Below are 27,923 nucleotides of genomic sequence, written 5' to 3'. Positions count from 1 at the left end.
CTTATAAACAAAAAGTTTTCTCCTACTCTATCCGATGTGTAACTAAATAAAAAACACTTTTCCTTTGTTTGTTTCAAATTCGTTTTTGGCGAGAAACGACATTTCAAAGTTAAAAGAAAAAACCAAAATCTCAACAATCCCCGACTTAGGTTTTAAAATAAATATTAGAAAATTCTACCATAGATAAAAGACAACTCTTATGCATAGAGAAAGATATCTTTACGATTTGAATATTTCATTAGTGTAAATATTTTAAAGTTTCGTCGAAATCCCTAGCAACCGCGCTTTGAACCAGTTATTCCGTAATAACACAGCTGAAGATACCATACACATAATAACATTTGAGTTATATGAGTTCCCTTATATTACTCACTTAGCACTTTTAATGGCCACATGCTTATCCTGTTTAATGAACAATCCTGATAGAAACTCTTAACTCTCATGAGAAGTGACACCATTTTTACGTTCATATAGGTAAAATCCTTTTAGTGTTTCCGTTACTATTTAAAACAGTTGTCTTATAAACTGGATTTCATTGAGAGCTCTAAGACTCAACCCTCTAGTTGTAACGGCCAGCGCTCTACATCTTGGATGAGGTTATTTACTATTTTAGTGTTGAAGCTTTCCACTTATCAGTGATTTATTTTACCCATTGAACTCGAACTTTAGAGATTTTTTAATTTTGGGTTGGGTTTCCATCACTGGCGGTACTTTGGTTGAAGAATTTCAATCCCATCCCTCTAGATGTTGTCCTTACTACCTCTCTTCTTAGAGGTTTAGTAACTACCTCTCTTGTTAGATGTTTAGTAAAAACGATTAACCAAGTTATTACTTGATTTCACAAATGAAATCACAATAATTCCATCTTAAATCATTTGCCTTACATAATGATGTCTCAGATTATATGTTTGGACTTTCCATTATATGTACCGCTATAGGCTCTCGCTAGAGTAGCTCCACTATCACAATGAAGTGAAACAGCTGGTATAGGCTTTGTACATTTCTAATAGAAGATTCCTTAGCCATTCAATCTCTTTGCCAGTTACAGCCAAGGCTATGAACTCAGACTCCATTGTCGAGTGCGTTATGTAGGTTTGTTTCTTGAATTCCCAAGAGATAGCTACACCTCCTAAGGTGAATATCCACCTTGTTGTGGACTTGTTGTTTGTTGATGCAAAAATCTGATGCGCTCCCCCTACCGACCTATCACCTGCACAAGAAGGGGACAAAGGAGACCCTGACTAGATCCGGGGACCCTCCGATGCCTAAGTCAGGACTAGGATCGTTTAGGTGGGTTTCTGGGGAGAGTTTTTGCGTACCTTTCACCTTGGAGATCTCCTGTGTTTATAGGAAGGGAGGATCCCATCGTGCCAGGATTCTCTTCCTGATATCTTGGAGATTCGGCGTTAATCTGTTTTAGGACTCCAGCCGATCCCGAGATCTTCGGGATTGGGGGATCCTTTTACTAGATTTTCAGGAAGTTATCTTGAGAAGGTATTTTATTTTACACTATTTTTACCTTACTCGGATCGGGCTGGGCCGACTCTACTGATGAGTGAGTCTCGGCCGGTCATAAAGTGTAGAGCTACTTGCCTTCTGTCGGATGAGATGAGACTGATTCGTACTTAGTGTACTCTCTTAATTCGATAGCCGACTCTGTAACTGACCTAAAGATGGGTTGGTTTTATGGTCGATCGTGTGGCTTCTGAGCTTTGGGCCTTAATTGGCCTCTTTGGTTGTTGCTGCCTCGTTTATCGAGTCAACTTTATGCATCTAGTATACTTTGCCTTAAGGCTCTAGACTTTGTAAGTCTCGGTCAGGATTTATTCCTTATAACCTGAGCTAAGTCTCTCCTTTAGGCATTTGGCATGCTTTCCTCAGTCGGGCCCGTTGTCTCAGATTCCCAGGCGTTGTCAGTAGAGTTGGTCCATTCCATAGCCGAGTCTCTTGACTCGTCCTATTTTTCCCCAACATTGTTTCCTTCATTTGATATCTAACTCGCATTGGTATATCCTTCCAATACAGCCGAAAACTTCGAGTAAAATAGCCCTGGTTCTTTGGTTTCTTTTAGATAACCTATAACTCTACTTATAACTTTCCAGTATGTAAAGACAGATGCTGAGAGTCTATTTGATCATGATCAAGACTCTTCTTTACTCTTGTTCTTTGGCTATCATGAGATTTGCCAGGAGTTTCAACTTCTTGTTGAGTTCCCTTTGTAGACTTATTAGGAGATAGAATCGTAGTATTATTTTTCTCCATGGATAGCGAATTCTCAAAGAACTTTATATCTCTAGATTCTAGGTCACATTGGATTTTAAGTCTAAGAGTAAATAGGTTTTATTGTTTTGTGCATACCCTGCAAAGACACTTTATAGCTCTCGGTCTCAACTTGGTTCATCTAGGGTTAGGAGTACTACAATATGCGAGACATTCCCACACTCTAAGATATCTTAAGTATGGTTTTCTTCATTTTCATATTTTATTTGGAGAGGTCTTGGTTTTCTTAGATGGAATTCTATTCAGGACGTGGCACGCTGCTAATAGTGCTTTTCCCCATAGGCTTAATGGCAACTTTGCTTGTATTAGCATTAAGTTGACCATTTTAACTAAATTCCTATCTTTTCTCTCGGCCACACTATTTTGCTGTGGTGTGTAGGGTGTTGTGCACTGGTGTACCATGCTGTGCTCTTCATAATAGCTAGAAAATTCGTTAGAAAAGTATTTTCCTACTCTATCACTACGGAGGATTTTTTATTTTTTTTTATATTATCTTTTTAACCAATTGATTTTCTACTTCGAATTTATAAGCTTTGAATGCATTAAATGCCTCATATTTAGATTTTAACACATACACATACACATCTTGAACAATCATATATGAACGTTATGATGTACCTCTTGCCTCCTCAGGTAAGAATACCATTTAGCTCACATATGTTAGTATACACCAGGTTTAACATCTGAGACGATCTCTCAACACTGAGAAATGGTTTCTTTGTCATTTTAAACTATATGTATACTTCACATTTATCATTCTCACAATCATTGTATCAGATTAAGCCATTCTTAGCCATGAGTCTTCTAGTACTATAGCCTATATGTGCTAACCTATCATGCCATAAGGTTATAGACTCAACTATATAAGCAGAAGAATTCTTTTCATTAAATGAAAACTTAATCATTCCATTATAAGCATATCTCTTTCCCACAGAGTTTTCTCATTTTTGGACAAGACCAATTTGCCTGATTCATACACAACTCAAAAAATCCCCTAAGACTAAGTTCCTCCTTATGTCTGGGACGTGCAACATGTTGGGCAGAATTACCTTCTTTCTAGAGGTAAATATTATTTCCATAATTCCTTTACTGACGACCTTCGATCGACCTTCATTTCCCATTTGAACCTCTTGATTGTTGGTTACGTATTCGTAGATTTTGAAAGCAGATATGTCGTTGCATACATGGACTATGGCACCTGTATCATACCACCAATCGGGGACTCTCTTGAACTATGTTCACTTCCGTGACCGTTTCTACAATATCATTGTCTACTACATTAGCCTCTTTCTTAGGCCTTTTGCGGTCTCTATAGGCTCGGGCAAAAATGTCCGGTCTTGCCATGGACATAGCAAGGACTATATTAGGTTTATCGTTTTTCTTCTTTTGGGTTTTAGGGATTCGTTCTTCTTAGAGTTATTATTTTGAGATGGTTTTTCTACTGCATTCACCTTGGATGAGGATGCCCCATTGGCGTCATCCCTCTTATATCGGTTGCGAGATTCTTCATCAATGCGAAGATGTTTTTGGATTTGCTCCAGGGTGAACTTTTCTGATATATGTAAGAGCTTCTTCCTGTAGTCTTTCCAGCTTAGAGGCAGTTTGGCTATAATAGCCCCGACTTGGAAAGATTCAAGTAAATCGATTTTTAGTGCCTTTATTTTGTTTATGATCAACTGTAATTCATGAATTTGGGCCAGTAGAGGCTTATTGTCTACCATCGTGAAATCGAAGTACCTGACGATTAGAAATTTCTATGTTCCTTCTTCTTCGGCCTTGTACTTGTATTCTAATGCATTCCAAATTTCTTTCGCTGAAGTTATTCCTGGGTACAGGTTGTAAAACTGATTAGACAACGCGTTGAGAATGTGACCATGACACAACAGTTCGCCTTCTTGTTGTTCGATTCTGGCAGCAATCTGTTTTGGAGTGTCGTTGTCGGTTGCTTTTGGTAGAGGTTGTAGATTGGGGTCTAGAATGTAAAATATATTCAAGACAGTGAGAAGAAACTTCAACTTGTCTTGCCAGCTAGTGAAGTTTGTACCATCGAATCAGTCCAGTCTGATTAGATCCCGGTTCATTAATTTGACTGATGCAAAACTTTCGGTATCCATGAATTAAGCTTTAAGAATGTTGGAAAATAGTTTACAAATAATATTGGAAACTGAAAGATAAAAATAAAATTAACACCAGACTAAATCACGTATGTAATACGTTGTCCTTAAAGCTTAATTCGCCCCCTTCTCGAGTAAGAAATTGAGACTGCTGATGGGTTACAGGCGAATTGCTTCCAGGATAAGACAAGCCTTTTTTCTTAATGTCCTGCGTGCAATAATCACGAAGGCACTCAGGGACTCAATTAACGCAGTTCGAAACTCTAGCAGATTTGTCGAGTGATCGAACTCTATGACTGAAACAAGGTACGAGTCACTCAACGAGCTCTTCTTAAATAATCTTAAAAGGAAAAAACTTAGAGAGATCAGATCAGATTGAATTAGTTGGACTTGGATGATTTTGGACTCGGAGGGTCCAGTTTATATCGCATCTGGGGTGACTGTTGCCAGGTGGTCATCAATGGTTCAAAACGTTTGTGAAACATTTCTGACCGTTAGCACTAATTTCTGAACATTTTAGATTGTTAGATCAACGATGATCATTGGATCATCAAGGGCCATTCGTTTTTGGACTATTTTGGCTATTAAGGCAACTAGCCGTTCTAAAAAATAGTCGACAATTTTATATTCGTTGATCTGACTGTTTCCAACAGCCTATAAAGCCCAGACCATTTTGCACCGCGATCGCACCATCTTGCGAAAGCTCGCAAGTGAGTGACCACGATGCGCACGGGCGAAGTGCAAAGTGCGCCATCTAGCGCCACTACAACCACATTGCCCACGCGATCGCCCGTGCCCGAGCGTGAGCGCGTGCATGTGTGCATTCCAGTGCGTAACTGTCAAAGACTTATAAACAAAAGGTTTTCTCCCACTATCTGATGTGGGACTAAACAAAAAATATTTTTCCTTTGTTTGTTTAAAATTCGTTTTTGGCGGGAAACGAAATTTCAAAGTTTTTTTTTTTTTTTTTTTTTAACATCAATTTGTTATGAAATGTTGAAGCTATGATACTTTTTTCCTTTAGTTTCAGCAAGTGGGTTTCCTTACATAACTGTGTAGTTCCGTAACCCTATGAATTATGAAATATTAAAATCTGATGTGGTTAAGCTGAAATCTTGTTAAGAAAAGGTAGAATAGTTGTCATAGTGGCTTTCCACTGTATAATACTGGGTGGATCTTGTCATATTGATTTATTTGATTTGGTCAGCAAAGCCTTGGAGCTGAACTGGTCTCCAGGCTCTGGTTGTGGAACAGTGTAAGCTGAACTGATCTCCAGGTTCTGGTTGTGGGCTTTGCCCCTCTGCAAGCTTGGAGCTGTTGGTTCCAAGGATCCCTGGACTTCATAATCTCTATAATAATTTATCCTGAACGAGCACTCTTGTTTCTAGTCGAAGCTCAAGCAGAGCTTGATAAGCTATTGACCTGCCTGAATGAGGATCCATTCATTGTCAAAATGGTCACTTTCAACATGTTGACATTGATATACCTTTTGCTTTGGTGTTTTAGGTCATCCTTGGATATGTGAAAATGGAGTTGCTCCCGACAGAGCATTGGATCCAGCTGTACTATCTCGCCTTAAACAGTTCTCCGCAATGAATAAACTGAAGAAGATGGCTTTGCGGGTGAGTATATATATTCAACTGGGACAGAGATACAAATTGAGGTAGATAAACTTGTTTATCTATTTTTTTTAAAAAAAATTAGGCTATTTTGTGTGTCTTGAAATCAAGGTTGGGCAGAAATCAATTCTGCCCAAAACTGAAGGTCATTGACTGCATTAAATTGGAGGAATAACGAGTATAGGTGGTTTTGATGGAGAAGGGATAGTCAGCTTACTGCAGAATATGCTTCCCATGCATTTTCCAAGGTGCCTTAGGGGGCGTTTGGCGCATGGTATTAGATGGGATTAGGTGGGATGGAATTGCATTTGGTCCCGTGCCAATTCCACACAATGTTTGGGAAGAATGGAAAAGCTTGGAATTAGATTAGATGGAATTACATTGGGTCCCCGTGCCAATTCCACTCAATGTTATCAAGTTTTGTAGGTCCCACCATGATGTGTGGGCTATATCCACCGTCCACCCATTTTTCGAGATCATTTTACAGCATGGGCCAAAAAATCAGGTAGATCTAAAGCTCAAGTGGACCCCACCATAGAAAGCAGCGGGGATTGAATACCTACCATTGAAAACTTCTTTTGGGCCACATAAGTTTTGGATCTTCCTCATTTTTAGGCCCATGCCATAAAATGAGGTTACAAAACAGATGAACGGTTTTGGATATAACACGTGTTATTCTCAATAGATTCAAATGATGGTGGGTATATCCATTCAATGTACCACCGTATTACAAACATAGCATGGAATTAAGCTTATCCCATGGTAACCGGGGACAATCCCTGCCATATGTAATAATTACGTTTTTTTAATCCCATCCCACCTAATCCTTCCCAATACCATGCGCCAAACACCCCCTTATAATGCAGGGGGCCCTCAAAATGCAGCCTTGACTGATTGTAATTATCTTGAAAACTGTGATCACAATGCTTCTCCAACTTAATACTTACATCAACATCAACATCAGCGTCAACATCCATGTCAATATCTTTTTAGAACTCAGTAGGTCAAACAAATTTTATTTTATTTTTTAATTTTATTTTATTTTTTTAATTTTATTTGATTTTTCTTGGTCATGCTTTCTCATCCCTGCAGAGGTGCAGGCTGGTGTGTGGGGCTGTTGAGTCTCTTGACCGAAGTGACAAATCTCATCTCGTCAACTTCTTGCAATGTTTTCAAATTTGTTTCTTTTATCAGGATATATTTGAGGCACTCTCTGAGATTTTTTTTTTTTTTTTTTTAAAAAAACAGACAGAGAGAGAGAGAGAGAAGAAGTAAATGGATAAAAAGTAAATAGTGGGAGATCATAAGTTTTGGATATATGGATGTTAGTGTTATATTATCAGCCAAATATCATATATTATTGTGGGCATGGAGATTTTTAAAAGTACCAGGATATTAAATGGGTAAATATCGATTTTTGAAAATATCAGGAGACTCACAATATTTTCAAAATAGTGGAGATATTTGTCACTATGCTCCCAACATGTATGGTCAGGAGATTATCACAATATTTTCATAAAAGTGTGCATTGTGGATTTTCTTGAATATCCTCTCCTTCATTCTTGAATATCCTCTCCTTCATTCTTCCCTTCGCTCATTTTATAACCATTATAATAAATGATTTTCTTTTCTATTCTAAGAGAAGTAAGCCACATAATGTGCATTGTGGATTATCTATCTTTTGGATTGAATTGGGGTTGCCAATGGCTGCAGATGATATTAACACTAGCAGAGAGTATTAGTTTAATGGTTGCCCTAAATACCAAGTGTGATCTGCTTGTTCCAGGAAAAAGCTTGGTCTCCTTTGTATGATAGCATGTGCATGAAGAGTGAGGGATCGCTTGTAAATTCCAACGCATAAAAGTGCAGCGTTTCAAATTTTCTTGAATATCCTCTCCTTCGTTCTTCCCTTCACTCATTTTATAACCACCATAATAAGCGATTTTCTTTTCTATTCTAAGAGAAGTAAGCCACATAATGTGCATTGTGGATTATCTATCTTTTGGATTGAATTGGGATTGCCAGTGGCTGCAGATGATCTTAACACTAGCAGAGAGTATTAGTTTAATGGTTGCCCTAATACCAAGTTGTGACCACTAACCAGCATATATTTTTAGAAGGCTGTAGTCACCGGTTGATTGGTTCCTTTTCAAGCAATAAGTTTTCTTTATCTGGAGTCTGGGATTCAGGCTTCTAGCATGCTCAGGTCAGTTGTTTGGCTGCCCTAAGTACTTAGTTGTGACCACTGACCAACTGACCATTTTTAGAGGGCAATAGGTAATGGACGATAGGTTCTTTCAAGCAATAAGTTTTCTTTTTTACTATCCAGGGGAATGTGCTTCAGGCATCTAGAAGCCTTATTAGACTTCACTGATGCATCGGTTTCTTTTTTTTGAAAGTATTCCAGCCAATTATCCAGGCAATGTTCTGGAATAGCATTTATTTGGAAAAGAGCTGGTTGTGGTTGGATTATCTGAGATTTTTTTGGATGCTACAGGTAATAGCTGAAAGCCTTTCAGAGGAGGAGATAGCTGGTTTAAGAGAGATGTTTACAGCAATGGATACAGACAGCAGTGGCGCCATCACATTTGATGAATTGAAAGCTGGCCTGAGGAGATATGGTTCAACTTTGAAGGAGTCAGAGATCCGTGCTCTTATGGATGCAGTAAGATCATTTTCTAAAAACAATGCTTTTGTTGCTTTTGTAACTGATGATCAATGGAGCTGGCCTTTCAATAATTCTTTTATACAAGAAATGGCCACTGTGATACATTTTGGTGCATTTTTCTGTGGGCTGTCTAACATGCATTTCTGCTTTTAGTCTTATAGTTTGGAATGCTTTATTGATTCATTTTTTCTTCAAAGTTTATTATATTGATTATAAATACCTTAGCGTTATTAATGAGTTATTTCAGACTATTGAGTTTTGGCAACACCATCATTCAACACATTGGATCCTACTATTTAGGCCCCTTAAGATCTTTTCATCCACATGAAAATCTACATGGGAAAGCAGCTGCATTCTTAACTATGTAATGTCTATAAATTAATCTATACAGAAGCCAATGCTACTCAGTGTAAGAAACTTACAAGACCTATGACCTGTGACAAACTGAGTAGATGTGTTAGGAGCGGTTTGTGCAGCCTTTTGAATTCTGCCACATTAAAATGTTGTGATATTTAACTGACCTTAGAAGTAAAATATCCACATATTCTGCTGAGAAAGCCATTAAATTCAACCCTATTATTAACTGGCCTTTGAAAGTGCCACAATATACTTATTGTGGCTGAACATGACCTTAGTAAAAAAGGACACGGGTAAACTTGGGATTTTGTATTTTGCAAGAAGTGGGTCAGTACTTTGTGGCCCTTAAGATAATCTTCGGTAGATCTGCTTGTCAAAAAGGTAAGTGTACTTTGTAGAGACACCCATGTTTATCTCTTTACGTTAGATTTTGGCAGGAAGACAGGAGGCTTGCTTCTGTATTTTCCATATATTGTCTTTTTAGATGGGTATAACTCAAAATTTTATTAGCATAAAAAAAGGGAAACAAATTTCCATGTGCTCTCAAGATTGGGCACAAGTTGAGCATTCATAGCAATTAGGAGATAACTAAATATTTGACATAAACCAGTAGAGAAGATGGAGGGCAAGCTAATGTAATTATGATGGGGACTTCCTGTGCATGTCGGGCCCCCTACGCACGTACGCCAGGAGGGCCCCACAGTTTGAATTGATGACGACGTCCAGGGAGAGCCTCCTAATTAGAAGATGAAGTTTTGGTTCAAGAGAGTGGACCTGATAGCCAAGAAAAGCCCATCGTGGGATCTCATGATCGTGGCCCACTAGTCGGATTAATTTCATATTTTAGGTTTTACTTATTTATGTTATTTAATCATGAACGCTTTAGATTTCTTTGATTGGTTTTTATTTTAGTTTATTTCATCGCCAAGTAATAGGTTGCGCATATGGTGCGAGTTTTGGGGTATAGGGTTTTCTTATAAATAGACACCCCTTGTAGCTTTTTTTCATTCATTGAAGATTAATAAAAATTCCTGTTTTATTTTTCTGCTCTCTTATTGAGTTGTGGAAGAATTCAAAAGTGGGTGCGAAGCCCTCCCTTTTCGAAGGGCTAACTACGTGGTGTGAAGCCACATTTATCCCCATTCATCCCTACCCTCTCCCATCCATATATCTCATTTCTATCATCATTATTGCTTTGAATTTTTCAGCTTTTGCAGCTATTCATTCCTCTACAGCCAGTTTCCAGAATCTGGACCTGTAGGAGGGCTGAAACTTCGGTGGAGCACTACGCCTCGACCTTACGTCGGATGGTCATCAAACTTGAAGGGATTGGAGGTCTTCCTTGGCCGACCAAGGCTCAGGTGTCACTTTGGGGAGACGGGCCTGAAATCTCGCATATCATATTTAATTTTCATGTCCCGCATCAAATTACCTTTGAGCAAAGTGAAATGAAAACTCATTAGCATATTTTGAGACCAATTTGATAAGGCTCAAACTTGTAGTCGTAGTCCAAACTGTTTCCTTGTATCAGGATTTTCACCAAATTGCAGTGAAATCCATGAAAGATTTCCAGTTTTCTCATAGAGCTGGATTACTTCCAACCTGCAAAATAATCCACTATCATTTTCTTTCTCCTCCCTTATTAACTTGCAGTTTAGAGACCTCTTTCACCTAGATGCTTCAATGTGGGTGGCATTGATGCATCATATTGTCTGGTACTTCAATATTAAGGAATGTGTTAAACAGTGGTGATTTAGGGTTTACTTATCAATGTGAGTTTCCTTCCTTATCGCCAATGTGGGTAGCATTTTAGAGACCTCTTTCACCTAGATGCTTCAATGTGGGTGGCATTGATGTATCATATTGTCTGGTACTTCAATATTAAGGCATGTGGAAAACAGTGATGATTCAAGGTTTCTTTCCTTATCACCATCTAGCCATAATGACCTCTATGCCTATATTAATATTGGTCAAATCCCTGCATTTTTTTTTTTTCCTATTGAACTATCAAGAGCTATGAGAGAGGGAAAGCTACAATCTCTTCTACAGAATGCCTGTGTTCTAAAATCCTGCTGATGCTTGTCTTGGGTAATGGAAAATTTCAGAGTTCTGTGGTAGCAAGCATTTAGTCATCTTGGAAAGAGTGGGATGGAGGGAAGAAGGGCAGGCCTATATAACACATTATTGATGTCTTAAATTTGTAAGCAACGGGGTTTGTTGATGCCTTCGAGCAGAGGTCGATGCCATCGACAGGTGCTCGATCCCATTAAGAAAATTCGGTAAAATCCATGTTGGTAGCTGGAACGTTTTAGTGTTGTTACTCGATAACATAGAAGGAGTTCGATGCCATCGACAGATCCTCGATGGGTGGTCAATGCCATCGAAGGTCCCATCGAAGATGTGCGCAGAATTGTGCAAGTGCATATGTTGCTTCCTATTTTGGTTGTAACACTATTTATATCTAGTGTAATCGGGATTTGGGAGAGAGAGGTGTTCTAGGGCTTTCTAAATCGTTCCTAAGGGTTTAAGGGCACAACTAGGCTTTGTGAAGTAGATTTGAGGCTTGTTCGAATCGGTAAGACTCTTATCTTTTATAATTTCTGCTTTCATAGTGCATTACTTGTTGCTTTGTGTCGTGGTTTTTTCCCAAAAGCGTCTTTCGACGTAAAATTCGAATTGTTCTTGTTTGGACTTGGTTGTACGATTGCAAATACTTTGCTTGATTCGTCTCTAGTTATTTCCACGGTTTCCAACAAGCGGTATCAGAGTTAATGTTGGGAAGCAGATCGAATTTAAAAGGTATCAATGGCATCTAACCCGAAGTTCGATGTAGAAAAATATTCTGGTAAAAACAATTTTGAACTATGGAAAGTTTAGATGAATGTTATCATAATTTAGCAAGGATTAGTTTTCCTTGAAAAGCGACCGGAATCTATGACAGAAGATGAATGGAACAAGATGGATAAGAAAGCTAGAACCTCTATCCAATTGTGTCTAATGGATGAAGTCCTCTATAATGTTATGAGTGAGAAAATTGCAGCAAGTACATGGGTGAAATTCGAGAATATCTATGCGAAGAAATTTCTTGAGAATCATTTGCACTCGAAGTTACAGTTGTTCAATCTGAAGATGGCGGAGGGGGTTGACATTGAGGCCCACAGTAGTAACTTCAACAGGTTGATTTGCAAATTGTTGGATGTGAAAAAGACAATGAAAGATGAGGATCAAATATGTATACTGTTGAATTCGCTCCCGTCATCGTATGAGTCATTCAAGGATTCTTTGTGCACCAACAGAATAACCATTAACGTTGAGACTGTTATGTCAGCCCTTCAGCCGAAGGCAATGAGAAAGAAAAACGGTGATGTGGGTGCTTCTATAAATGCACTGGTTATGAGGGGTGAAATTCTGAGTGGGATGGTGGATCTTTACGATCGAGGTCTAAATCAAAGGGCAGGGGCAAAGGCAAGTTGAAGTGCTGGAATTGTGGCATGTCAGGGCACATGAAGAAACATTGTCAGAATCCTAAGTAGAGAAAGGAGAATTCAGATGGTTCTTCTAGGGAAGCCAACACTGTGGAATCTAGTGAGGAAACGAGTGGTAGTGACATGCTGACCGTATTAAAATCCGGGTACTTTGATGAAGAATGGATTTTGGATACGGGGGCTTCGTACCACATGACCCCTTATTGGAGTTAGTTCACCAGTTACAATAAGTGCGATAGTGGCAAGGTATTTACGGGCAGTGTTTGAAATATCGACGATATCGGCCGATATATCCCACGATATTTCTTGTATCCCACCTGTGCGATATGAAACACACAAATAGTGGGATATATCCCACATATTCAATTTAGTGAGCATTTAAAAAAAAAAATCGATCATTTTTTCTGTAAATCATGTTAAATCAGTGTCAAATTGTTTCAAATCCATGTTTTTTAATGTTTTGCATGAAAAATCATGGATTGGGAGCTTCAATTTTGAGATTTGGAGGTGAATGACCAAGTTGTGGAAAAATAAAAATAAAAATAAAAATTTCCCAATTTCTTGCAAATCGGTTGCAATCTTTGTGTCCAAACATAAAATCAAATATGTATGTAACCTAATTTAGTGATTATTCTTTTTCTTTTGAATGTATTGCTTGTGTGTCCCCATCTTCTTACATTTATAAATTATATGAATAAACTTTGAATATACTTGTATTAATTCAGTTGGACAACGCATAGATTAGGACCCCATATAAAGAAAACCTATTATGCGCACTTGTTTTTTGTATTGTTTTAATTTGTAAGTATCTATTGATGTCTTTTTTAACAATCACTGAAATTTCATTGAAAAAATCGACCAATTTCCAATGTTTCCCCATGTTTCCAACAACAGCAATACATTACACGACACAACCAATATATCCCATGCGATAACCGATACGTATCCATATCCCAAGGGTGCGATACGTAACGCGATACCGATATTTTGAACACTATTTACGGGCAATCATAATGCCTGTAAAGTGGTAGGTGTTGGGTTGGTGCACATCAAGCGGTTTGATGGCATGGAGTGTATTTTGACTGAAGTGAGACCCGTTCCTAATTTGAGGAAGAGTTTGATATCTCTGGGTGCACTAGGGTGCAAGTTTACTAGGTTCGATCGTGTCCTTGAAGTTTCAAAGAGGGCACACATAATCAGGAAGGCACAGAGGAATGGAAACCTTTATAGGTTGATCAGGAGTACTTCATCGGGTGGAGCTGCAACGTCTGTAGCGGATTCCACGTTTGCACATATGTGGCATGCACGCTTGGGCCACATGAGCGAGTGGGGCATGAAAGTACTTTTTGACCGTTGTTTGATTTCAGTTTTAAAAAGCATAAAAAGCATTAATTTTATTATATGCGAGCATTGTATATATGGTTAACTGTCAAGGTTGTTTTTTAAGTCTTGGAAACATATTTGTAAGGGGGTTCTAGATTATGTGCATTCTGATGTATGGGGGTCGGTGCCCGTGGTTTCTAGAGGAGGGTTGTCATGGTTTGTCATGTTCATTGACGACTATTCCAGGAAGAGTGAGTTTATTTTATGAAAAATAAATTCGATATTTTTAATAATTTCAAATAGTGGAAGGCGATAATGGAAAAACAATCAGGGCGAAAGGTGAAAGTGTTGAAGACAGATAACGGTGAGGAATTCATTTCTGGGGAATTCAATCAGTATTGTAAAGATGAAGGGATTGTGAGGCACAACATAGAGTGCCACACACTAGAGCAGAATAGTGTGGCTGAGCGGATGAATCAAACTCTCTTAAAGAGGGCCTGATGCATGATGAGCAATGCTGGGTTGGGCAAGGAATTATGGACTGAGGCTGTTAACACTGCTTGTTACTTGGTGAATTAATCCCCTTCTATGACTATTGAATGTAAAATTCTAGATGTGGTGTGGAGTGGTCAGCAGGTAGACTACTCAGGATTGCGTGTATTTTTTGTAGCAATGCGTACTCTCACGTACCACAGTTCAAAGAGATAAGCTGGACCAAATGTCTAAAAAGTACATCTTTGTTGGCTTTAATGGTGGTGTAAAGGGGTATAAGCTATATGATCGGGTCACACGGAAAATCATCTTTAGCCGTGACGTCAAATTTGATGAGGGATCCTTGTTTCATAAGGATGAACACAAGCAAACAGAAAAGTTGGTTGTGGATGTTTAGATAGACAGATGAGACAAGCTGATACTGAGATGCAGACACAGGTACATGAGCAAGTGGAGCAGCTACCCGTGAGGAGGAATCCACTGCGGGATCGTAGGTTACCGCCGAGATACATGGATGACTTAAATGTCGCATTTGCCCTCATTACGGATGAGAGAGATCCATATACTTTTCAGGATGCTCTTGATGAGCCAGATGCCGAAAAGTAGAAAGTAACGATGAATGATGAGATTAACTCCTTGTACAAGAATGAGATGTGGAAGCTGGTGGAGCTTCCCGTCGGCCGAAAAGTGATCATGTGTAAGTGGATCTTCAAGAAGAAACAGGATGATAGGTGCAAGGTTGGTAATAAAGGGATATGCTCAGAGAAAAGGTGTCGCCTTCATTGATATATTCACACCTACGGTGAAATAAGTATCTATCAAATTCATGTTAGCGCTAGTTGCCCAATACAATCTCGAGCTGGAACAGTTGGATGTGAAGATTGTCTTCTTGCATGGGGTATTAGAAGTATAGATTTACATGAAGCAACCGAAATGTTTCAAAATACAAGGGACAGAACAAGGTTTGCAGGTTGAAGTGGTCATTGTATGGCCTGAAATAGTCGCTTAGGCAGTGGTACAAGAAATTTGATTCTTTCATGATGACTCAAAGGTTTACCAGGAGTAAGTATGATCATTGTGTCTATTACAAGACGCTGAGTGATGGAAACTTCATTATCCTAGTATTGTATGTGGATGACATGCTTATTGCCAGTCATAGCATGTCTGAGATCGACATATTGAAGACTCAGTTATCAAGGACATTCGAGATAAAAGATCCAGGGGCTGCAAAGAGGGTTCTCGGCATTGACATACACAAAGACATGAAGATAAGCAGGCTATGGTTATTTCAGATAGAATACCTTGAGAGTGTATTGATGAAGTATGGGATGGACAAGGCAAAACTGGTCAGCGTTCCCCACGTGGCTCATTTTAAGCTATCTTCTGAACAATGTCATAAAATAGATGAAGAAAGGCATGATATGTCTCGTGTGCCTTATTCAAGTGCAGTTGACAGCTTGATGTATGCCATGGTCTGTACAAGACCGAATATTTCACATGCAGTGGGTGTTGTTAGCAGGTATATGTCTAACCCAGGCAAGAAACATTGGGAAGCAGTGAAATGGCTACTTCGACATATTCGAGGTACGCGGGACTACGTCTTATCATTTGAAAAATTAGGGGAGAAGTTAGTAGGCTATGTGGATTCTGATTACGCGGGTAATGTGGATAGTAGAAGGTCGACTTCCAGTTACTCGTTTGTGTTGGCGGGTGGAGTGATCAGTTGGATATCGAAGCTTCAATCTGTGGTGACTCTTTCTACAACCGAAACTGAGTAGATGGCGGTGACAGAAGCGTTCAAGGAAGGTGTTTAGTTGAGAGGAATGATAAATCAGTTGAGGCTTCAGCAAGAGGCCGTGCCAGTTAATTGTGACAGCGAAAGCACGATCAATTTGGCGAAAAATTCTATTTTTCACTCACGTACTAAACATATTGGTGTGCATCATCATTTTATCCAACAGGTGCTTGAGGAAGGAGGCGTGTCTCTAGAAAAGATCCATACAAGCATGAATCCGACTGACATGCTTACTAAGGTGGTTCCCATAGAGAAGTTGAAGTTCTGTGCTACTTCTCTGGGCTTGGCGAAGGTGTAAATGAAAGACGAAGTGTGCATGAGAAGCAATGGTGGAACTATGATGGAAGGCGGAATGAAAGATGATGATTAATAAGGAGCTATGATGAATGAAGATCGAAGACATGGTGAAGATTGCTGTTGATGTCTTAAATCTGTGAGCAACAGCCAACAAGGTCTGTTGTTGCCATCGACAGATTGCACGATGCCATCGACAGGTGCTCGATCCCATCGAGAAAATCCGGGAAAATCCATGTTGGTCGCTGGAGCGTTTTGGTGTTGCTACTCGATGACATTGAAGGAGTTTGATGTCATCGACAGATCCTCGATGGGTGGTCGATGCCATCGAAGGTCTCATCGAAGATGTGCACAGAATTGCACAAGTGCGTAAGCTGTTTCTTATGTCAGTTGTAACACTATATATATCAAGTGCAATCAGGATTTGGGAGAGAGAGAGGTGTTCTGGGGCTTTCTAAATCGTTCCTAAGGGTTCAAGGGCATAGCTAGGGCTTGTGAAGTAGATTCGAGGCTTGTTTGAATCAGTAAGACTCTTATCTCTTGTCATATCTGCTTTCATAGTGCATTACTCGTCGCTTTGTGATGTGGTTTTTTCTCGAAAGCGTTTTTCCACGTAAAATTCGGATTGTTCTTGTTTGGATTTGGTTGTGTGATTGCAAGTACTTTGCTTGATTCGTCTCTAGTTGTTTTCGTGGTTTCCAACATAACATGCTTCCGTTTCACATTAAGTGGGCTGAATTTTTTTTAACAAATGCAAAAGCAACTTTATGTGTTAATCTTACTTTATGTCATGTAAAATGCGGAACTGGAGACTCCATAACTTACAGATATTTCAGCCACTACATGATAATGATTCCTTGAAATTTTCTTGTGCAGCCACTACATGATAATGATTCCTTGAAATTTTCTTGTGCAGCCACTACATGATAATGATTCCTTGAAATTTTCTTGTGCATCTCAGTAACAACTAATAAAAAGCAAACTCCATGAAAAGTAAGAGATAAGAATTTTTTGATGGACCAGGCAGGCGCCTGGTATCATAAGGTTGATTCTCTGTACCTTTCTATAATGAGATGACGACGATCATTGATACACTGGCTTGTATGGAAATCCGGCACTAGATGAGCTAGTTCCAGTTAAATCATGTCAGCATGACAACTTCCATGGAAATGATCAGCCATCACAAAACTAATGATTCAGTTTCAATATAAAATCAAAAGAGAAGAAGTTTCCTCTATTTTGAGGAAAACGTCTTACCCCAATCCATTTTTAAAGGCATGCTACCATAGTTCTGAATGACAGTATTGATTGCCATATCGGTTTGGTGGAAAAATGTTACGATACGACATCGCATATCAGTATCAAGGTTGTATCAGTTAGAAATTTTTTTAAGTAAAAAAATGCAGAAATATATTAGAAAAATGAGAAAAAATGAGATTCAAGAATCTTTTAAAAAAATAAAAATAAAAATTATTTACTGTGTATTCAATGGTGTATTGGACCATTTATTGGTAAGAATATTGTCCTGACGGGTTGACCAAGTAAGGTATGGTGTTGATTTTATTTATTTATTTATTTATTTATTTTTGTATAAATTGTTCATATATGTCAAAAGTTGATATCATATATTGCTAATATGATTATCTATCAACTAATATAATTTTTCTAAAATTATTTAAAAAATAGAAAATACACAAAAATTAACTCAAAAATAGAAAAAATGTATTTTAATCAATGCATGTGTGAAATCATCTATAATCTTCTAATACTCCTCAAGCATCATAAGAAGAAAAAAAAAGAAGAGAGTGTGAAATCATCTATAGTCTTCTAATACTCCTTAAGCATCATAAGAATAATAATAATAATAATAAAAACGATTTAGAAACTTTTTTTTTAATGAATTTGTTTTAGAAACTACATGTGTAAATAAAAAAGAAATTAAAAAGAAAAACTCAAATCTTCAACAGATAAGTAGATTCATATTCTAATACTCCTCAAGAATCATAACAAGAATTAGAAAAAAAAAAACTAATTATTATTTTTTTAATTTTTAGAAAATACTTGTATAAAAATAAAGCCCCAAATCTTCAATAAATCAGTGGATCTATACTCCTCTAATACCCCTCACGCATCTCAACAAGAATAAAAAAAAATAAATTTTTTTATTTTTTTGAAAATTTTTAAAAATACCGACGTAAATTAAAAAATTAAAAAAGGAAAGAAAATCCCCCAAATCTTCAAAAAATATCTGCATAAATAAAAGAAAATAAGAGGAAACACCCTAAATCCAGATCAAATCAACCAAGATGTAATCGAAATAGTTTATATTGTTGTTTCAATGGGATTCCAGTCCGAAATTTTTTTTTTACCTTTTTTTAAATTTTTTTTGTAAAACCAGACCCGGGAGTTTCGATTATTCAATTTGATGTAAAAAAAGCAAGTTTCGATCTTCGAATCTGATTTATATCTGGTCAGAATGTCTTTAAAACAATTCCTTTGCAACAAAATTAAGAGAAGGAGAAAAATGAAAATAAATCAAAGAAATTGAAAAAAATAAAAATAAATCTTTTTTAGCCATATCGGTTTAGTTGAAACCAGTGAGGCTATAAAATATTGGTGCCGATACAGCCTGATATGGTACTATTTTTTCATAACAGGCTGATACAAACCCCTATCATGTATCATATTCAGCTTATACGGATACGATACGGCCGTCTCGACCGATACGATACCAATATTCTGATCTATGCAGGTTACCCCAATCTTAGGTCTATCTGAAATTTATCTCTCATATTCATTGTTCAAGTTATCAGTATCGCTACAAGTTTCGTTGTCTAGGGATACATAAACAATATCATCGTCATCAATAATATCGCTAATAACCGGAAATGTGGGGAAACATTGGGAAAATGATGGAATTTTTCTGCAAAACTTCAGGAGATGCACATTTTTACATATTTAGGAATAAAAAATTGCAAAAAGAATGCATGCATAATAATTTTCGATTTAATGGGAGCCTAAAAGTATGTGTTGTTGTAAGAAATCAGTCCAATAGTAACAAAAAAAATGAGTTTATATAATACAACTGCAGGTATCATATAATAACTAGGACATGTAAAAGTAAATGAACTCAAACATGCATCCATCCATGATCTATCTATGATCTATATAATACAAATGCAGGTACCATCCGTCCATCCATGCATGCATGCATACATATACACACATACAATCATGCATTTCATCATACAACCATCTGCCCAAGAAAAATTTTTGAAATGGAATTTATTTTAGTAAATATATTTTTGGTAATATCCATGCATTAGCGATATTATCGAAATATTGACGATACATTGGTGATACATGCAGCACTTGGAATTTACATAGTAAAAAATATTGGTGATACATTGGCGATACTTAGTGATATATTGTCGATACTTGGAATTTTTTATACCACCAGTGTTATTGGTATCATCGAGCTGGAGATGCAGATATATCCAGTGTTTTAAATATCAACGATATCGGCCGACATATCCCATGATATATCTTGTATCCCACCTGTGCGATACGAAATGCATAGGTAATGCTGATATATCCCACCTATTCAATCCGGTGAGCATATTTGATTTTTGATCCATTTTTTTAATGTAAATCACGTTAAATCAATGCCAAATGGTTACAAATCTAGGATTCTTCATGTTTTCCGTGAAAAGTCATGTTTTTGGAGCTTTGATTTCAAAATATGGGAGAGATAGGGAAAGTTGCGAAAAATTGGAAAAAATCGAAATTTCTCAATTTCTTTCAAATCAGTTCGAATCGTTGTATTTGAACACAAAATCAAACATGTAACCTGATTTTGTGATTCTTCTTTTGCTTTTGAATGAATTGCTTGTGTTTCCATATATGTCTTCTTACGTTTATAAATTATATTAATAGACTTTAAATATACTTGCATGAGTTCAGTTGGACAATGCATGTATTAGGACCCCATACAAAGGAAACCCCTATTATGTGCACCTTTTTTTTTTTTTTTTGTAATGTTTTGATTTCTAAGTGTGTATTGATGTCTTTTTTAACAATCCTTGAAGTTTCCTTGAAAAATTCATCCAATTTCCAAATGTTCCCATGTTTCCTAACAACAACGATACATTACGCGATACAACCGATATATCCCATGCGATAACCAATATGTATCATTATCCCAAGGGTGCGACACATTACGCGATAAAGATATTTAAAACATTGGATATATCAGGGACATTATTGATATATTGGGGAGACTCCGAACAATGCTCATATTTACATGTGCAATTAGAGAAAAAAAAAAAGAAAAAGAAAAAAGAAGCCCTTAACAAAATGGGCAAAAGAATGAAAGAAAATGCACATTTGTATGCCACAAGAAGTATCTCAATAATGTATGGGCAAAAGAATGAGAGAAAGGCAAGGTATTCCAAAAGAAAGAACTTTGTCGTGGCCCCTACATATAGGGAATCTTGTAGACGGAAGCTTTGTGCAGCCCACCCTGGTCTGCAAGAAATCCACTCATCCATCAATTTTGCTAGCTAACATTAGGAAATAAGCCAAAAAAAAAAAAAAAAAAAAGAAAAGAAAAGAAAAAAAAAAGAAAGAAAGAAAAGAAAAGATGCAGAACCACCATGTCTTTCTCTTTCCGGTCTCTATCAAATCCACTTTGACATGAACATACGCCCCCTCTCTCTCTCTCTCTCTCTCTCTCTCTCTCTCTCTATAAAAGTGGCCCCTTTCCCCTTTCTCTAATAATAAGGTAAGTTTGTTGGGGTAAAGTAGCAAGGAGAAGGGCTCGGAACTCTGGTGGGCCGCCTAGCATGAAACAATGAGGATGAAAATGCCCATTGTTGAAACCTTCCTAGGGCCCATCATGATGTTTATGTGCCATTCAACCATTCATAAGGTTATTACCATATCGGGATACACTTGAAAACACAAATATTAGCCCGATCCAAAACTTGTCTCCATGAAGGTTTCAATGGTGGGCATTCAATCCCCACGCTTTCCTGTGGCATGCCTCACTTGAGTTTTTGGATTTGCCTCATTTCTGGACTCATGTCCTAACATGAGCAAGTGAAGCCTGATGGATGGAGTTGATGTCACACTCGGACATTATAGTGGGCCCCACATACCTTCCGCCTATAGGAACTTCCTTTAGGCAGGGGTGCAAGCATTTCGTGTCCCTCCTTTTGTTGCCTATCCCTTCTCACTGACTGACATTAATGCATATTTGCATAAAAAAGATGAGCACTGCATTTTTTATATTGTCAATTCCAGAGCATTGTCATTCACCTGGAACTTAACGCATAATCTTTAACAGGTTAGCTGTGGAATCTATTTGCTTCAAGGATTTATTGTACCTTTGAAATAGAGATTGAATAGGTTTTGGGGTTTATTTATTTCGAATCCATGCCTCAAATCATTTGCATCAGAAAATAGTGAATTATTCCACCATGTTCACTATCAATAGCCTCTTTTTTGGGTGGTGGCTGGAAAATACATCCGGCGCATTTTTTTTTTTATATTGATAGTAAATGGTCCCACTTTTGTGATAAATAACCGTCATTCATTGATAGGTGCAGCTGTTTATTTATTTATTTTTTCCATTTGACTGACTGGATCCAACCTTTTTTAGGCCGATGTGGACAACAGTGGAACCATCGACTATTTAGAATTTATTGCTGCAACGGTTCATCTAAACAAACTTGAACGTGAGGAACATCTGGTTGCAGCATTTTCATATTTTGATAGGGATTGTAGTGGTTATATCACGGTTGATGAGCTCCAGCAAGCTTGTAAAGAGCACAACATGACCGATGTCCTTATTGAGGACATCATTAAAGAGGTTGATCAAGACAATGTAAGTAACAAAAGTTCTGAGATTTTAGGTCTTCTCGAGTTTGTAGATTTCCATCTGCTATTCTTAGCAACTTACTATTAGGGTGTGATTTCAACAACCACATTATCCCTACTCACCGTTCGTAGGTAGGAAGCTGAGATTAGTAGCATTTTGATATTTGGTTTTTCAAAAGCCCATCTTTAAATGCATGTCAAGTTTCCCTCCCATCATTGTTGGATGGTGGAGATATGTGAACACCAAGCCTTGCCGCAGACAGTGCTCACACAACTTTCCCCTATCAAATTCCTTCTATTTCCCAAAACATGAAATCGATGACAGTAGTTTTTTCCTTGCTATAAAAAATAACCAGTCGTACTCTCAAGTATCATCGTGTGTTGTTATTTATTGGGCAGCAAATTGATTGGGCCTGGGTTGAACAGAATCAAAGTTTTGATAGGTCCCACTTGATCTGTTCAAAATTGTGGGCCCAGACCTTTTGCATCCCTAGTAGTTGTCAGACTTGTCCACAGGCTGTGTTTCAACACCGAGACTAGGGATCGAGTGCCCTTGTGGCGTGGCTGGGTGTGTGTAAAAAAAAGAAAAAGAAAAAAAGGATTGTCTATTTCCATGTACCCTTTTGCGCCTAAAACTCTGTTTCACCCATGATTTTTGTGTTTTAGGATGGTCGGATTGATTACGGGGAGTTTGTTGCAATGATGCAAAAGGGCAATGCTGGAATTGGAAGACGAACCATGCGGAATCTGAATATGAGTATGAGAGATGCACCGGGAGCCCTATGAGTTTTGACCACGCATGTTGTGTACAGGTTCTATTCTTCAAAGTCTGCTTCTTTCTTTCCCCTTTTTTTTTTTCCCGTGCTATCTAGGGTTCTTAATTCTGCATGCTAGTAGTGAAGATGAATATGGGAAGGAAAAAAATAACTTTGAAGATTTTCACAAAATGCTAAAATGTTGGAGCTGATCTAGTGCTTCCAAGGCGATCGAACCCAAGTATAGGGTTGTGATGTAGTAATAACTTGGTAATACCGGGGTCAATCCATAGGGAGTTTGGTGAGAATATACTAAGAATTTAATCTAAGAAAAAACGGTTGGTTTGAGTTTTTAATCCAGCGAAATAGAAGAGTTGTAGAAATAATTATAAAAATGACTAAGGATTCAAGAATCCCCAATCAATAGATTTTGAATTCAGTTCGTCTTCTCGAGTTGATAACTCAAGTACAATTGGATTCCAATTCGTTATAATCGGAAGATAACTCAGTAATATTAATAAAAAAGAAGATCCAACATATATTAGAATCATGATAGACTTGATCTCTCATGAAGATCTAGGTAATCACATCATAGGGAATTGAAAGCATCTAATGTACCCGGAGGCAACAATAGATCAAACAACTTTATAAATTGATTCCTTCCCCAATCTAGAAATTCAACCACATCCAATCATAATTCAATATAAAAACCTTAACTTTCATTGAAGAAATGAATTCAACATTAAATATCTATTAAAAGGTTCATCCCTTAGACTTGACTTAGAGATTAGCCAAACATAACTAATATCTTAAACAAAACATAAAGAAAAACTAGAAAAATAAACTAGAACCGAAGGATTAAGAGGGAATGATGATTTCAAAGAAGCTCCGTAACTCCTAGGTCTCACTCGTCTATCCTAATTTATGCTTAAAAAGGCTTAGAACACTCCTTTAAATAGGAAAAATTCGCATTGACTTGAAACCGACTCCAATTTTCGCACTTTTGTTATGCTTCAGTTGCATCGACTGTAGCCTTCGATCACACCGAATTAGTTTCTCGGTTGCAGTTGAATTTTCTCAATTTTTTTCTGAAGTTTCCGTCTCCCTTAGGTCGCACCGAACTATCCATCGGTGGCATCGAACCCGGCTTCGGTCGAACCCAAGTGTTGAGCCGAATTATCTATGAAAATCACAATTTGTTGCTGGACTGTTCTGTGCACACTCGATTGGACCGAGCAACCTCAGGTGGGACCGAACAGTAGTTATTTCTATTATTGAATTGTGTGATTTTTCAGTCATTTTTTCATCTTTTGTACTTGGTTTTCTTTGATTTTTGGCATGTGAATTTTTCATTAATGTCTTCCAAATTTCCAAGTCTTCTCTTGATTAATGTTTTGAACTTTAATCGGCATGCTTTCGTCTTTGTTTCATGGATTACCTCGCATGTACAAATTAGATGTTTAGTTAATCAATTAAGCACTTTAAATTGATGGAAACTAGTGTAATCGAGAGGATAAATATGCAATATTTAGATGTTATCACACTCCCAACTAGCATTTTGCTAGTTTCGAGCAAAACATGCAAGAAATTCTGAATTCAAAACAATTGCGAAAAGGAACCAATTCTGTAATCTCAAATAGTTTCAAACTAAACCAATCCTCAGAGAACCAAATCAAGCACATTATTCACATAAATTCCAATACTTTAATAAATATCCCGATTAAACTCAAAGTAGTAATCATATAATTGAATAATTCCTAACATTGAGTTTTATGAATGTATTATATAGTCCTGACTTAACAATACCACAGATCCAGTTTCTCCACTTGTATGTCTATAACAATAATCAAATAAATGAACAAATCAACCAAAACCTAAACCAGAACTTGTCTTACAGCTCAACAATTCACTCTTCTAACTTTTGATTTTTCCATCGACAGCTTTCACACTATTACTCTTTTTGTTTTGTTTTTTTTTTTTCAAAATGTCTCTCTCTCTCTCTTTCTCTCTCTTTTTTTTTTGTCATGAATTTCAATAGGTAGCCCTTTTTTACGACAACTATTTTTTTAGTTGGGTAATGCTTTCTTTTTCATTTTTCTCAATGAACATGATGGACAAATTCCCCAAGCTTGGTTCTTTGCATTCTTAATAATCATCACTTCATCAATTTGATATCCAACTAAAATTTTCATAACTCAACTAAATATCATTAAACTGAACTTAATCTTAAAATCAATTAAGTAACTAGAATCTAGGCTTCAAAAGTATTCAATACTGACTCTCGAATTTATCTCCTGAAACAATCTAAAATTACAGAAATCGGCTTATAAAAATTTTTAAATTCAGAAATTTCAACTCAAATCAAAATTTTAAAATTAAAAAATTTTCCTATGGAAACCCAAATTCTACATTTTCCTCAATGTATAAAATATATGTAATAAATGTAACATGAGAGCAACAAAATAAAGATGAGTATGTGGAATAAGTACATGATGGATGACATACGACAGCTAACTTCAAATATTGGTGCTTCAACAACTAAAAATTCCAAAACAAAACCTCCTATTCTACGAAAAGAAAATAAATCCTAAGAAAGCAAAGGAAATGATCTCCATCAAACTAAAAGATCAATCCTGGTATACAGGATCTTCCAGAGATATGGACACTTCTTTTGGAAATAATTTTTCCACAAACGGTTTTAGTATCTAATTATTTACCTAGAACACATTATCGTTTTTAGGATTCACAACTTTCACTGCCCCATAAGGATAAAAAGACTTTACTTTGAATGGGCTGATCCATCTGGATCACAATTTTCCAGAAAAGATGTGGAGGCGAGAATTATAAAGGACTTGGTGATTTAGCTAAAATGTTTTCATGAAAATGTTTTATTCATGGAACACTTTCATCATCTCCTAATAAATTCTTGCATTGTTATGTGTGTCTTTCCTAATTTCATCCAACTACGCAATGTGCTAGCTTTGTTAATGTCGAAATTGAACTTCTTTATGGCTCAGTATGTGATGGGGACATCATGTGCACGCGCACGCCCCCCACCTTACGCATCTACTCAATGAGGAGGAAGGCCCCACTATCGATCTGGATCGACGACGACATCTATGGAGGACCTCTTAGTTAGGGGGGCCATGCTATGGAGCATTGGAGTGGACTCGATCATCATAGGGATTCCACTATTGGATCTCATGATCATGGCCCACTACCCTAGATGATCTAGGATTTTGAGTTTTGGTTATTATCGTTATTAGAAACATCATTAACGGTTTTGATTGTGTTGATTAGTTCTTATTTTTGTTACTTTGTCTCAAAGTAATAGTGTGCGCACATGACGCGACTTTTGGGGTTTAGGGTTTTCGTATAAATAGGCAACCCCATGTAGGTTTTTTTTTTTTTTTTTTAATTGAAGTTTATGAATAAAATTCTGCGTTTTTTCCTCTATTCATCGAAGTTGAAGAAGTTAATTGGGTGCGAAACCCTCCCTTCCTCGAAGGGCTAACTAACGTGGTGCGAAGCCACAACCATCCAAAATCGTCCCCACCTCGTACACCCCACATATATAATCTCCCACAGCCTTACCATCTTCAATTTATCTTTTCTTTGCACCCAAATTCTCCTCTACAACAGATTTTCAGATTCTGGCCCACCAGGGGGCCGAAACTTCGATGGAGCACCACGCACACATCGGACCGTGGATCAATGTGAAACTTGGCATGAGGGTGGACCTCCCCTGGCCGACCAACCCCTAGCTGGCCGCTTTCAGTTTCGTGGGCCCCACACATGTGGGGACAGGAACCCACACACGTGCGTCTGGGCTGGGTTAGGCTGTTGTCCACACGTGTGGATTGTCTCAGGTTATTCTCTCCCCTATTTCACTCATCTCTCGCCTTAAATCCGTAACCCTAACCCTCGATAATCACAAATTCCAAGTTTTTCCAACTTTTGCAAACCCTAGACTTTCCCCGAATTGAAACATGGTGAATCTCTTGAATTGGGGAACAATCCTTTGCAAGAGTTGATGAATCTTACACTCCTTTGGGCATTGTTTGGTATATAATTTTATTTCATCCATCCCTAAACGTGTGTAGGCTTGGACCCCCGTAGATTTCCCTTGTTGAATGTTTGATCGTATGTGGGACATGGAATTTTGTGATTGTTTAAAATTGGTATGATCTAAAGCTTGAAATCTTGCATGTCATATTTACTTTCATGTCCTGCACTAGTATGCCTTGTGTTCCAATACCATTGGTAAGTGACAAGCTTTCCCAAAGACAAGTTTATAGGGAGACATTCCAATAGGAGTTTTAAAACAAGTCCTACAAGCCCACAACGCGTTAGTTAGCCTTAAAGACCAATCCTTACATTCCGGATACATAGTTAGTTTTCTCTAATATTCATTTAATCTCCCTATTGGAAACTTCAGCTTGACTACTTGTGGATGATAGGGTGTGGCCACTTTGTGTGTAATGTCATATTTCCTCATTAAGTTATCAAATGGTCTATTACAAAAGTGTGAGCCACCATCACTGATTATAGATCTCGAAGTTTCAAATCTCGACAATACATTTTCTTTTAAAAATCATAGAACTACTTTGTGGTCATTAGTTCTACAAGGAATTGCCTCCACCCATTTGAAAACATAATTCATAGATAGGAGGACGTAAAGATGTCCACAAGACGGGGAAAAGGTTCCATGGAATCGATATCTCAACAATAAAAAATTTCAAAAATTAAGTTCATATTTTTAGGCGTCATATTTATGTGTGACATTCTTCCCAGTTTTTGACACTGCTCATATGCTTTGCAAAACTCATGGGTATCTTTAAACGTTGTCGGCCAATAGAAA

At 37.5% G+C, this 27,923-nt stretch overlaps 1 protein-coding gene across 9 annotated transcripts in view; it reads left to right on the top strand.

Moving 5' to 3' along the window:
* The window catches only part of LOC131243135 (calcium-dependent protein kinase 26-like), a 49,523-nt gene that overhangs the window by 8,914 nt on the left and 12,686 nt on the right, over positions 1-27,923 (top strand). For 4 of the 9 annotated variants that reach the window (XM_058242264.1, XM_058242259.1, XM_058242258.1 and 1 more), the window contains 4 exons: positions 5,901-6,016; positions 8,511-8,678; positions 22,090-22,314; positions 22,974-23,119. In XM_058242264.1, coding sequence (XP_058098247.1) covers positions 5,901-6,016; positions 8,511-8,678; positions 22,090-22,314; positions 22,974-23,093 — 629 coding nt within the window. In that variant the 3' untranslated portion in view covers positions 23,094-23,119. Of the gene's footprint in view, positions 1-5,900; positions 6,017-8,510; positions 8,679-22,089; positions 22,315-22,973; positions 23,135-24,156; positions 24,308-27,923 lie in introns of all 9 variants that reach the window. The other 5 variants (XR_009169891.1, XR_009169889.1, XM_058242261.1 and 2 more) reach the window with 3 other exon arrangements.

This window comes from Magnolia sinica, chromosome 4 (assembly GCF_029962835.1).
Source record: "Magnolia sinica isolate HGM2019 chromosome 4, MsV1, whole genome shotgun sequence".
NCBI lineage: Eukaryota > Viridiplantae > Streptophyta > Magnoliopsida > Magnoliales > Magnoliaceae > Magnolia > Magnolia sinica.
Note: the sequence above shows the minus strand (reverse complement) of the source record. Positions and strands in the feature narration are given on the sequence as shown.